This window comes from Rhinichthys klamathensis, unplaced genomic scaffold (genome assembly GCF_029890125.1).
Source record: "Rhinichthys klamathensis goyatoka isolate OS25496 unplaced genomic scaffold, OSU_Roscu_1.1 h1tg000249l_1, whole genome shotgun sequence".
Lineage (NCBI taxonomy): Eukaryota > Metazoa > Chordata > Actinopteri > Cypriniformes > Leuciscidae > Rhinichthys > Rhinichthys klamathensis.
Window position 1 is genome coordinate 1,338,349 of NW_026606771.1, and position 14,391 is coordinate 1,352,739.

Below are 14,391 nucleotides of genomic sequence, written 5' to 3' on the forward strand. Positions count from 1 at the left end.
CAAAGACAATTTTCCACCTTGGTGGAAAAATAAACAATTGACTCCAGGCACAACTACACAATACGCTTACAAAATATTGAACACATTTTAATACTATTTGAATAAAGGGTGAATCTGACAATTTTCCTTCAATACTAAGTTGTGATAATTTTGCACAATGCAAAGCCATTTAAAAAAAATACATTTAAATATTAAAGTTTCAGTGTCTTAATTAAATTATTTTATTATAATTATATTAAATAATTGGTGTCATGCTGCTGTGACCTCACCCTTGCAGGCTCACTATTGGCTGATTCAGAGGTTTGAGGGCGGCCATTTTGGGTTCACATCATTGTAGTCCTTAGTTTGCAGCACTTAAGTCCCACTTCAGTCAGCACTTAAGAGCAGTCTTATACTTTACTGAAAGTTGCTTTTAGCTGCTTTATAAAAGTCTCCTACTCTTAGAAAAGTCATACGCTTTACTAAGTATTTTTTTACACTTAAGTCAAAGCTTAACACTATTCTTAAGATCATTTCTTAGAAGTTTTATACATACGGGCCCAGGTCTTTATAACCACATTATACACAACAGCTTGCGAGCAATTTGGTCGCCATCTGGAGGACAAGCTGAAAATGTCACACCCCATAGTGTCTGACAAATATTGACAGTACAAATGTTCTTGACACAACAAGGTGGTCTTCAGAGTGCGTTTATCCTTATGGATATTTTACATTAAAATGACATGTATTCATTTAGCATAAAGTATAGCTTTTATCAAAAGGAATTGCAAAGGGCAATTAATTAACACAAAAACAAAAAATAAAATCAATAAAAAATCTAGGACATAACAGGTTGATTTCTTCATTTGGCTAAAGGTTTGTTGTGGGTTGTGGCATTTTAAGGAAAAAAATTAAGCACATCATTACCATATTTCCTAAAGACACTGGGTATTGCACATCAAGTCTATAGATTAAAATGTTGCATTTCATTTCAAAACAAACAAGAAAAATATTAGAGGCATAACTATGCAGTTTACTGAGACAGAGGCTGCCCTTTATTTTGGAGGGTAGTGGGCAAATGGTGTGTCCTCACTCATCTTGCCCTGTTAAAAGAAAAAGTAAAAATAAGTTACTGTATTATATCCTCCTAACCATAATAAGGTTTATATATATTTATATATGAAACTAAATTGCTAAATTGTTATTTATTTATTGGTGCTAAACACACCAATGGGATGTACATTATAATGTCCAGTTTGTGAAGATTGTTTGTAAGAAGATCTGAGCCCATTTTGCTGAAGGAGTTTTGATTATAGACTATTTGGTTCAAATGTCATTGCCTAAAACATATTTGAAATTGTGAATGTTGGGTTTGACAGACTGACTCCAAATCATAGTATATTGAGAACTTTACCATTAGTGTGATAAAACTTTTACCATGGGCTGCCAAAAATTCACAGCCAGAATAAAATGCAGAATAATAAGGAAACTTTGATGTTTGTACAGAACTACATTTGAGACTCACCATTGATACATCATCAAGCCTCTCAAAATGTGGCCTTCTGCAGCGAACAGCCTTCACTATCACAATCACAACAACTACAGCCATCACAATGCAGAAAATACACAGAACTGCAATGAGCCCTGGATTTACTGCCACATCTTGTCCTTCTCTGTCTCCCTGAGCTATAAAAGACAGAGATAAACCAACCACATTACATAATATATAAATCAACAAACACGGAGGTATACTTGAGCCGATATGAAACCTGAAATGAAGTGCTAATCCAGCACAGCTCTGGAAACTGTGCAAATGACCTTGATCTTGTGTTATCTCAGTCTATACAGTATTTGTGTTGAATCTTCTACCTGCTGTGTTGTTTGATTTTTCTGAAAATGTTTCAGTTGAGTTGACGGTGGTGATCGCAGATTCGGACGTTGTCAGAAGAGATTTCCGGGGCATCCAAGTAGATTGTGAAGAGGTTGTCTGAGTGTTGTTTGTAACATCCGTTGTTGTTTGTTGAATTATGGTTTGTTGTGTTGTAGTCAGTGTCTCAGAAGTATCTCCAGAAGTCATGTCAGTGGGTGTCTGGGTTCTTGGACTGTTAGGTTCTACTGTCTCTGTAGTTAGTATAAAAGTGTTAATAATACATAGGAAGTTAATACATTGTGCTGTGATATGTAAATCTGGTTAGAAAGCCATGCATCTAGTAGGTCTACAGTTTATTACAGTTAACCCAGCTAAAAAATAATTGTTCTGAGAATGTTTTCCAAAAAAAATTGGTAATGGGAACGTTAAAACGCTAAAAAAAAAAACACGTTAAAAAGTGTTGCTGGAACTTTTTTTTGTTTGTTTTTTTAAGTCCCCGTGAACCGGAATTTGCAACCGACTTTACTTCAGTGTTGTGACATATATATATATATATACATATATCGAAGTGAAACTGAATACTGAATAGAGGCAGGGTTTTATTTTAGCGCACCTCCTCTCCATCCCTCGCTCAGATTACCTCCACAAATTTTTTTTTGCACAGATTAATTGTTCACCACAAGAATAGTAATGTGTGCTAATAAAGTAAATAGGGTCAATTTTGATTTCATGACGAGTTTAAGGTTATTATGATGTTCCTGAAACATTCTTTCAACTTAATTTTTATTAGAACAAAATGTTGATTTGTAACATTTTAAGAACATAAAAATGTCTAGTTTCCTTAAAGGGGTCATATAATGCCATTTTTGTACAAGCTAATATGAGTCTTTAGGGTCTAAATTAAAAGTTTGTAATATACTTTAATTAAAAATTCTCATTAGTATTGTAAGAAAACACTTATTTTACCTGGTCAAAAACAGCTCTGTTTTCAGCACGCCGTTTCAGTGCATATGACTTTAAATGATAATGAGCTTTGCTCACCCCGCCTCTCTGTTCTGTGCGTACACCGTTTGTAACACAATAACACAATAACCATAACGCGTTGTTCAGTATAAACGTGGGATTATGAATTATATTGAGAACGTCATACATAAAACATGCCGTAATGTACCCTGAGTGTAAACCTTAGTCGCGTTCATTGTGAAGTGTGCAGCTAGCGATTTGCAAAGATTAATATATTAATATAAAGTTTAATAAAACGTTACACTCACTTCCGTTCATCTGGAGATTCAGCAGGAACACGAATATCTGGTACCGATCCTTTTTTCATGAGCAGCTTCTTAGCAAATCCAGCTTTATACTGATCCTCGTTTATAAAGCAGTCTGGTGTGTGAAATGATTCGCTCAAACATGAAAGCATTGACGTTGCTCGTGGGGAATATTCCCTTCGAAAACAAACTCAGCCACTGCGTCTTCAGCGGTTCGGATTTAGGAACATTAAAATGACTGCTGTGTTCGTTATTACACCCAAGAACAGAACACCACAATCGCTTAGACGCCATTCTGCTCATAGACAGTGCTCCAGCATATCAACAATGACCTCACGAGCGAGGGCGGGTCTGTGTTGAAACGCTCCTGTCAATCAACAATCGTGGGAGGGGCTTCCGAGCGTGTGACGTCACACGGTCGAACGGCTTGATTTGAGGCAGGGGAAAACATATAAGGAGATTAAAACAAAAACACTGGATGGATTTTTATCATTTTATGATGGTTGTGTACAGGCACTGCCAACACACATTTCAGTACAATCAACTTGTAAAAGTGCATGTACCATTATATGACCCCTTTAATGTGCAACAGTTATTTTCTGTTAGTATAATGGTTCGATCTGTGTTTTGGTTTCCCAGTTTGCCTGCCTGTGCTCCCTTGTTTTACCTTGTTTGTTAATTAGTTCCTCACACCTGTTTCTGTTAACATTGATTACTCTCCTCATATATTTAAGCCCTGTGTTTCCTTAGTTCCTGTATGCGGTATCGTCTATGTTAAAAGTGATTGTGTTTACTCCTATGATCTCCTGAGTTTTCCATTGTGGATTTAAAAAAGGCTGTATTTGTTGCTTAGTTCCTTCGCGTTACTACAACCATTATTGACAGAATCCAGACCTAAAGTAGTTTCTTTTTTGCTAAGTTTTTTTTTCTTCTTCCCTCTCTCCCTCATTAATGGACCTATTCGCAGTCCAACTACTATGCCTGGAGCAGAAGGACCAATCCCTGGAGGACCATTCAAGGGACTTTTTAGATCTGGATTTTAGACCTAACGGACTATCTGGACCACTCGCTCTTGTGTTTTATTTTTACCACACCAGTCTCCAAGACAAGGCATGCCTGCCAGTGAACAGTTCCAGAGAGGATTTTGCCGCATTTGTGGAGTGGGTGCTGGTGAATAACAGATCGGCATTCACCATCTGCTCCACTGAGGACGACATCACCAGCCCCACTCCGGACCCAGAGCCCAGCCAGCCATCACCCGGCTGCATGGACATGATGTTGAACCCACCGCAGACGGAGAGCCCGAGCCTGCCACGATGCACGAGCCAGTGGCAGAAACAAGGACTGAGCAATACATCTCCGAGCCCCGCAGTGAGTCTGACCAGGTGTGTGATCTGGCAACACCGTGCATCATCATGGGGCTGCTCGTGGAGTAAGAGGGCATGGAGGAAAGCCCTGCCCACACTCCCGCATCTGAGAGTGAGCTGCAGCTGGCCACTGATTTTTTTGAGGAAATGGAAGAGGATATTTCACTGATTCTCCCGGCCCCGCTGGTCCCACCCAGCTCCAATTCTCCTGTCTCCATTGGTTTGGCCCAGCTCCAAGTCTCCTGTGTCTCTGCTGGTTCCGCCCAGCTCCAAGTCTCCTGTGTCTTCAGAGTTTCCATTCAGCTTCCTGCTCTGCCTCCAGCCGTCGATCCCGTCACTCCACCTGGAACCATCGGTCTTACGGCTCTACTGGGCTCCTTTGTCCCTCCGGCTCCACCCTTGTCAGACGTTGCTTTGCCTGCACCTCGGACATCGGTGCTCCGTCTCTCCAGCCTTTCGGCTCCATCTGGTTCAGCCTTCCCTCCAGCTCCACCTTGGCCCTTGGTTGCACCGGCTCTACCTCAGACAATCATCACTCTGGCTTCGTCTCGGCCTTCAGGAACATCATGTCGCCCAGTCTCGATGGCTCTTTGCCTGCGCCTAGGTCTTCATGTCTATCGGCTCCATCTCCGTCCATCATCCCCCTGGTGTCGACAGCCAAGTCTCCAGCATGGCTTCTCCCTCCTTCGACGCTGCCGTGGGACATCCTCCTTGCTGCGTTCTGGGTCACGGTCTGGCTACTCCTGCTCCTACTCTTGCCATCCCTCCCTCTTCTTTTTGACTATCATCGGTGGGAGGATGCGCCTTCCGGAAGGGGCGAGCTACTATAACAGTTAAGTTCTGTTTTGTTCTGTGTTATTATCATGGTATTTTGGTTTCCCTGTTTGCCTGTCTGCCTGCCTGTGTCAGCTAGTTAGTATCCTTGTTTGTTAATTAGTTCCACACACCTGTTTCTGTTTACATTGAGTACTCTCTTTGTGTATTTAAGCCCTGTGTTTCCTTAGTTGAATTTAAAAAAGACTATGTTTATTACTTATCTGTTTTGTCATGCATGTTACTGCAACCATTTGTGACATGTTAATAGAACGTCACATACCAATAAACCCTTGGCAAACGGCAGTCCATGACGTCATACTTGTGAGTATAAAGGGGTCGCCTGAATATTTGTCAGCAATATTTTTGTCTGAAGGAGACATGCAGGCAGGTTCCCCTTCTCAGGGAACCATGGTTACGGTCTTGGATTGACGTTATGGGGAACAAATAACCACTCTGCTATGCCGTGGGAATGCCTTCCTCACTAGGTGAGAATATGCACAAGCATAGTGGGCATAGCATACATTGACTCAACAGATTACTTTAGCCAGAGTCAGAGCGTCAACCCAGGGCGCATCCATAAAAAAACGTACATAAACCGCCGAGTGGTAGCATCCCCTAAGCCATTATCTCCCTTAAATATAGAAAGTATTCATGCTTCTATGTCTTTGTAACCAGGGAAGTCCTGGCCTATACAAAACCAAGGTATACTAAAGCCTAAAATGAAACCTGAAATGATGTGCTAATACAGCACAGCACTGGAAACAGTGCAAATGACCTTGATCTTGAGTTATCATAGTCAATCCAGTGTTTCTGTTGAATCTTGTACCTGTGACTGTGCTGTTTGTTTTTTTTGAAAATGTTGTTTCAGTTGAGTCGACGGTGGTGATGATTTGTTGTGTTGTAGTCAGCGACTCAGAAGTATCTTCAGGGTCTCTCATGCCAGTGGATGTCTCTGTATCTGTATAACGTATAAAGGTGCTCAGTGTAGTTGTTAAGGCCTTTGCAGAGAGGTAAACTAATCAAATAGCCAGATTCAGATTCAAGTTAATGGAATAGTTCACCCTAAAATGATAATTCAGTAGTTATTTACTCATCCTAATGTTTTTCCAAAAGACTTTTTTTTTTTCCAGTGGAATACAACAGGAGACTTTGTTGAAGAATATTTGCACAGTTATTGACATAGAACAACAGTTCATAGTGACCACATTTGACAAGTATAAAAATTTCAATTTGGAAACTGGATGTAAAATTTTGGTTTCTTTCTAACACAAAAGCTGTCATAGCTTCAGGAGACTTGGAAGATGGTGTTCCAGTAATATGGGCTTGTTTTATGAGATTTTGTGATATGTGTAACAATTATTTTTGTGTGTGTGTTCCATTGGGGAAAAAACTACATAGTAACAGTAATTTTACTAGTAATCTTTACTAGTATTTCTAAAAGTAATTTTGTAAACTATTCCTTGTATACAGTAAGTATGTGTGTTATATGGGTTTTGTATAACCCTGATTATTTCTTATCAAAAATAAGTATTGCAAAGAGCAGTGTAAATGCTTTTGTAAATAATATCTGAAAGTGCAGTAAAAACACAATTGACGTTTTAAATGTCAAAAAACAACCATTTTTTAAAAACAACACTTAAAAATAGGCCTATTTTCAAGAATTATATATTTTAATTGCATATAATTTTTCCATCCATTCCGATAACGCAGTTTTAATATTAACTAATACATTTATGTGATGCATGTTTGTCAGTCATACATAAATGAAACAAGAATGACATTTATGTACTAGTACTAATAAACTGAATCTCCAGGTTTATATATTAACCGTCAATAAATCCAATTTATGTAAACCAATAGGCATACATTTTACTTAAATATTTACTTAAATATTGCTTGTTCCACCATTAGCCAAATTAAATTAAATTGAATTTATGTTTTCACGATTTAAAGATTTATGTTGATTCTATGGAATTTGAATGAATGAATATTTTTTTAAATATATGATTAAAAATAAAATGAATGCAAAAATTTAATGATAAACTATTTCAAGCATGATTCTTTCTTTCTTTCTTTCTTTCTTTCTTTCTTTCTTTCTTTCTTTCTTTCTTTCTTTCTTTCTTTCTTTCTTTCTTTCTTTCTTTCTTTCTTTCGTTTGATTGTGTTCTTTAGTTGACTTGAATCATAAATTGATTTTTAAAATAATAATAAATAAACAAATGTATCTGCAAGACTCACATTTGAATAACGAAACAAAAACATTCTATTTTGTATTATTAATTAATTCATACATAATCAAACGCTTCTCTTATGTAGGCCTCTTATTTTTAATTGAATATCAAATTATAATATTAAGTTAAATCAACAGCAAAATCTTGAAAACTACAAGCTACATGCACTTTGTCTTACCTTGTGATGCAGTGACAGAAATAAGCAAAAGAATAACTATTGAGAAGATCATTTTAGTGATGCTTTGAGGCATAAAAATAAAACAGCACATGTCCAAAGTACAGCTGAGCTCCCAGCACAGACACACAACAGATCCTGAGTAGCAGGATGTGGACGTGTGGCAGAGGGGGTGGTTTCTGTCATCCGATGGGATGAATAATTGCTCAATTGTTTCAGAATTGTTTGCACTTGTATAGTATACCCTGCCATGACGTCCTAAAAATGCTGCCACAGCTTCATATTGCAAATGTCAAATATAATATTACATCTGCAAACAGTAGTGTTTGTTATTTGCACAAGGTGCACTGTAAAAACATTTGTGTCCAGTATTTTCCTGGTTAGGCCTACTAGTAGTAACCCCACTTTTAGTGAAGTCACGTCAATTTAGTTAACGCTTTTCACAATAGCCAATACATTGTTTCAATGGCCAGCTCTACAGAAACTCATGATATTAATGTTTATAATACTTTAATGCCTTATTTTCCACATTTAGCAGTTAAAAGATGTGCAATAGTTTACATATGGTGATCTAAACGCAATATATAGTTGAGATTTGTTATAACATATTATAGATTTGTGTGATTATAGTTTGTAGGCGAATAAAGCTGGATATGGCCAACTGTAGGCTATAGTAGTGGCAAGCTGGAGTTAATAATTCATTGTGTTGTGATATGGAAATCTGGTTTAAAAGGTATGAATCTGTCGGTAGTTCTACAGTTTATTAAAGTTGAATGACTGATCTGTGCACTGTGACCAAACCGATTATTGAAACATTGTAGGCCTACAGTAATCTCTTATATGGTCACAAATTATAATTGTAGGCTATAGCCTACTACTGTAGTTTGATGTCCATTCTGCTATGCAACAATGCTAGCATGTTAAAACATGTTAACACATGCCAGTATGCTAAAAACATGCTAGCAGCATGATTAAACATGCTAGCAACATACTAGAACAATGCAGTCACTGTGTTAAATGCCAACAATGTGCTAAAACACGTTAGGAACATTCTAGCAATGTACAAACAACATGCTAAAACACATAGAAACATGAAAACATGCTAGAAATATGCTAGCAATCATGAAACTGAAACATGTTAAAAGCAAACGTATGCTAATTTAAATCATGCTGACAACGTCTCCAATTAACAACACCATCTAATTGTGGTCTAATGAGGACAAATGGGCACTAAAATGCTCTAATATGATCTATCAGAGATTATAAAACGTCCTTATGGTTGAGCCATGACTGTAAAAAAAAAGAAGAAACTAAGAGTTACATTTTATTTTCTCCCTGTAAATAAAACCCTAAAACAACCAAAAATGTAGGCTACTCTAATAATATTTCCCTGAATGGGAAAAAATAAATGAAGGTAAGCTCAAATAAAAATGCTTAACTCTAATGGTGACTCCAAACAAAACAGCTATATAAACTTTAATTCCACAGTGCAGCGCAGATTTGTTTAAAAAGTAATTTATGTTTGATGTTTATTCTCACAGTCACCACAAGGTGGAGTTCTTTCAGCGATATTAAACAGGCTTGTGTTCTAGACTGAACTCCTTCACGCCGATTAACCTTAGTTATGAGCACTCGAACAAAGTGTCAGTGTTGAGGCAACAAAATGTGCAATAAATTATTATTGCTAAGAGGGCTTTGAGTTGATTTTATTTTAGATAATGTTTACCTGAATACGACTTCCTGTACCTGTATAATTATAGGGTAAAGTGGCATGATGGGGGGGGGGGGGGGGGGTGTTAGGTAACGTATATATTAAATATAATCTTGAAATATATATTAGGCATAGGCTATCCTTTTGTCAATAGCCTATAATATATATTTCAAGATTATATTTACAGTTTTTTTCAGTCGCTAACAAGCATTTGTCCAACCAGTTGTCACATTTTCAAAACTCTAAACACAATTAGCACAGCATCGGTCTATCGTGGCCATACCATTCACACCTTCCATGTCGTTTTCACACAATATGCAGTCAGTGAACACATTTCCACAATGCTTACATTTTCTTAACAGACAAGTTATACCTCCCAACAAAATTATGGATTGTTTTTGTAGTATTTGCGAATGTTAAAACACACCTTCCCACAATAGCAAAAACAATATTCCAAACCTTAGATACAGTATAAAAACCTCTGCTCCTGCAATGATATCAGTTCAAAAACAATATATCTCAGCAAAATAATAAACAAACAATTGAATAATTGACACACAGCTGATGTATGTTGGGTAAATTGGGCCAACCCAAAATTACCCAATTTTTTTCTATTACATTGATACTTATACAGTAAAATTAGGACTTTGAGGAGTGATGTTTTTGGAAACAGAAACAGAAAAAGACAAACACTGTAATGTCTGGACGAGGAAGAGTAAGAGCAAGGGGCCCAGGGAGAATAGCAGGAGCAGTGAGAGATGCAGTGAGAGGTGCAGTGAGAGGTGCAGTGAGAGGTGCAGTGAGAGGTGCAGTGAGAGGTGCAGTGAGAGGTGCAGTGAGAGATGCAGTGAGAGGTGCGGTGAGAGGTGCAGTGAGAGATGCAGTGAGAGATGCAGTGAGAGGTGCGGTGAGAGGTGCAGTGAGAGATGCAGTGAGAGATGCAGTGAGAGGTGCGGTGAGAGGTGCAGTTAGAGATGCAGTGAGAGATGCAGTGAGAGGTGCGGTGAGAGGTGCAGTGAGAGATGCAGTGAGAGATGCAGTGAGAGGTGCAGTGAGAGGTGCAGTGAGAGGTGCAGTGAGAGATGCAGTGAGAGGTGCGGTGAGAGGTGCAGTGAGAGATGCAGTGAGAGATGCAGTGAGAGGTGCAGTGAGAGGTGCGGTGAGAGGTGCAGTGAGAGATGCAGTGAGAGGTGCAGTGAGAGGTGCAGTGAGAGATGCAGTGAGAGATGCAGTGAGAGGTGCAGTGAGAGATGCAGTGAGAGGTGCAGTGAGAGGTGCAGTGAGAGGTGCAGTGAGAGGTGCAGTGAGAGGTGCAGTGAGTGATGCAGTGAGAGGTGCAGTGAGAGATGCAGTGAGAGGTGCGGTGAGAGGTGCAGTGAGAGATGCAGTGAGAGATGCAGTGAGAGGTGCAGTGAGAGATGCAGTGAGAGGTGCAGTGAGAGATGCAGTGAGAGGTGCAGTGAGAGGTGCAGTGAGAGGTGCAGTGAGAGATGCGGTGAGAGGTGCGGTGAGAGGTGCGGTGAGAGGTGCAGTGAGAGATGCAGTGAGAGATGCAGTGAGAGGTGCGGTGAGAGGTGCAGTGAGAGATGCAGTGAGAGATGCAGTGAGAGATGCAGTGAGAGGTGCAGTGAGAGATGCAGTGAGAGGTGCAGTGAGAGGTGCAGTGAGAGATGCAGTGAGAGGTGCAGTGAGAGGTGCAGTGAGAGATGCAGTGAGAGGTGCAGTGAGAGGTGCGGTGAGAGGTGCAGTGAGAGATGCAGTGAGAGATGCAGTGAGAGGTGCGGTGAGAGGTGCAGTGAGAGATGCAGTGAGAGATGCAGTGAGAGATGCAGTGAGAGGTGCAGTGAGAGGTGCAGAAGTGCAATATTTGATGAAAACATGTGGCCTAACCCTGAAGATCGCAGAGTTTAGATACAGTAATTTTGTGCTTTTTTTGTAAGCAATACTGTAAAACTTTTTCTGTTCTTTCATACCGTGTGTCTACTGTACCTCCTGTTGTAAACAGTAAAGGGAAAAAACTGATTTGCTTTTTACTAGAATGCTTTTGAATGTGAACATTACTGTACATGTGGACATACAGTTCCCAACCAAGAAATTTAGTGTAAAAAGGTTGGATTGCATGTTTTGCATGCAAATACCTGTAAAACTGAAACATCAAAGTCTATGCAGTTTTTGTAATGTCAACAATAGCCAGTATTTTGAAACCTGGTTTACTTTGATTGACTGCATGTACCATGTGAAGTGAAAACAAGTGTTAAGGCCTGTACACACCGGGACGAATATCGGCTCGCGTTATTCGTCAGCGTTTTTCAACGCGTTTTTTGTGTTCACACCCAAGCGATTTTCGCTGACGATGAGCCGAGTGAACACGCAAATTCATTCCCTGACATTAGATGGCGCTTAATGTAAAACAGAAATACCCCGGTCCACAAAGTGGCGCTGCGCAACTACGCTTCTGACACTCGCTTGTCACTCAGAAGAAGAGAGCAAGTTTGTCGCGTTTGTTATATGGTTCTTTATTGTCGTTGGTGTCTCTTTATAAAGACACCAACAAGACCAGCAGCTCTACTCATCTAGCCTTACATCTTCCTCGTCTTATTTCTTCCCGGCAGAGTGTAGACGCTGTATATCTTCTTCGCCATTACGTATGTGTGCTCGGCAAGACCGTTTTGTGTTTGAGCGCCCCCAAGTTATGTTTTACTGTAACTTCAGAAGCTCCAGACACGTGAGCAAAAGCGCCAATCTCATTGGTCGGATAGTTTTTGACGCGGCGCGTCAAACCAAAAAAACGAACCCGAGGCGTTTTTAAAAAAATGACGCTTTTACGCGTGGCGTTTTACGCGTTGGTGTGAACACTCACATTGGCGCCCTTTGTTTAGTCACGAGGCGTTAAACGTCGGCGAATAACGCGCGCGAAATTCGTCCCGGTGTGAACAGGCCTTTATTCTTTGACAGAATAATTTCATTTTGAGACAGATTTTCAGTGTTTTGGTAAAGTTAGTGTGTACAGAGAAAGATGTGTTCTATTTTGAAATGAAGAGTTAGTATATATTTAACAAAATGTGTTTTTGGGAAGAAAATGAACCATTTGGCCAATTGTGTTTTGTAGGTGTGAGTCTGTGTTAAGAGTTTAGAAAAAGTATCTGAAGTATGGGTAAGCGCTTGTTAGCGATTGAAAAAAAACTGTAATATATATCAAGTAAAGAAATGTGTAATATTTAGAACATTTTAATGTAATAAACTTTTTTTTCTTTTTTCTTTAGGTATTTTCACTTTCAAGAAACAGAAATAAACCAAGTCCACTCTACAAAAAGATCTAAGACATTATAATTCCACATTCCCTAAATGCTGCAAGAATTTATTATTATTATTATTATTTTTTTTACATCTTGGGAATCTATTATCGTTCTTTAAAAGATGTACTTGTCTTTGCCAGCACTCACTTTTGGCCTTCACAAGTTTATAAATCTCACTATAAAGCTCACTATCACATCTCACACACTTTACCCCACATCAACGATTTTGAGAAAATACTATGATTCTTCATCCTTCCCTCGGGTCATTTTGAACTGATGGAGAATCTTCATGCTATTAAACATGATCTTATATTATACTTATATAACACTTATTGTGAAATAAGTTCTTTTCATGTGTTCAGGGTGAGTCTAACTGCTGGCTTCTGCCCTCTGTCGAGTGTACAGTAAATAGAGATACAAGTATGTGGAAGAAATAGAGTCAAGCTGCTGTTCAATAAATCTTTTATTTTGCTACATATACATTTTCCATGATTCATTAAAAACATCTTAAAGAACATTTTCCTCCATTCTGAACAATATTTTTAGACCTGGATTATTTTACTTAAACATAACATCTATAAAATAACGCTGATTCACAAAGAAGTGGTTTGATCAGTTGACACACTCACAGTAAGGATGAATGTCATTTGTATCTGACGCTGTCAGTGTTTGACTGCTTTTTAAACTGGCCCCAGTCCATCCAAATGCCTGTTGCACAATATTTCAAAGGTGTCCAAAATTGATTTAAAGGCATAGTTCACCTAAAAATAAAAATGTTGTCATCCTTTACTCACCCTCATGTTCTTCCAAACCTGTATGAGTTTCTTTCTTCTGTTGAACACAAAAAATATTTTAAAAAATACTATGGATGTCAATGGGTGACGTCAACTGTCTTTTCATTTTTGGATGAATTATCTCTTTAAAGCCTGCAACTCTGTATGCAACCTTCATATTTATCCATCATGCAAACAAGCTCTTGTGTGACCAGAAAAAGTCTCCTAAAAAAAACTTTACATTGTAAAAAGTGTTTGAAATTGTCTGTCTGTTTGTAATGCATAAAGAAGCATAACAAGCATAACAAATTATGCAGGAGACAGAAAGGTTTTGTAATAGTCAGTAAATTTAATTGTTGGGTCATTATCCTTTTAACATCTCGAAAGAAAGAGAAAAAAAGAAGTGTTGTTTTGTTTCGTGGCCCCTCTAAAGACGTCGAGTCAGTGTCAAGCCCCTGGCAAAATTCTGTAGATGAAGACGTGACACTGCAACATGCATCCTGACAGGAACACTACACTGTAAAACCTGATGAGTTAGTTCAACTCAAACCGTTTGAGGAAACCGATTGCCTTAAATCATTTAAGTTTATTAACTCAAACAATTTAAGCTTAAAAAAAGATTTGATTTGTGTTCAAGTAACTCAATAACTTATTGTTAAGATAACTTGGGTAAATAAAGTTAATAGTACTAATTCCATTCAGTTAATATAACTTAAATCTATGAAGTACACTGTAAACCCAAATAAGTTAGCAACTCAAAATACTTTTATTAGTATGAACTTAGTTAGCTTTAAAAAGCTAATCTGCTAACATAGTAAATGCTAACATATTAGCAATAGTATGTTATACAGAAACACTTGCTGTATGAGCACAGCAATATAAATTGAGTATTTGCTCTCAAATCA

The 14,391-nt window shown here is 38.5% G+C and overlaps 1 protein-coding gene across 2 annotated transcripts; it reads right to left on the reverse strand.

Annotated features, from left to right (window-relative positions):
* Positions 1 to 673: 673 nt before the first annotated feature.
* Positions 674 to 7,920, reverse strand: LOC130100846 (mucin-2-like). 2 transcript variants are annotated; one of them, XM_056266477.1, is made up of 5 exons: positions 7,710 to 7,920; positions 6,127 to 6,252; positions 1,849 to 2,100; positions 1,505 to 1,665; positions 674 to 1,082 (listed from the first exon to the last, which is right to left on the reverse strand). In XM_056266477.1, exons 1-5 carry the CDS (start codon positions 7,798 to 7,800, stop codon positions 1,035 to 1,037), a joined length of 678 nt encoding a protein of 225 aa, XP_056122452.1. In that variant the 5' UTR covers positions 7,801 to 7,920; the 3' UTR covers positions 674 to 1,034. The 2 variants fall into 2 exon arrangements, with proteins under 2 accessions (XP_056122452.1, XP_056122454.1); XM_056266479.1 differs by lacking the exon at positions 6,127 to 6,252 and having other exon boundaries at positions 7,710 to 7,916.
* Positions 7,921 to 14,391: the final 6,471 nt, after the last annotated feature.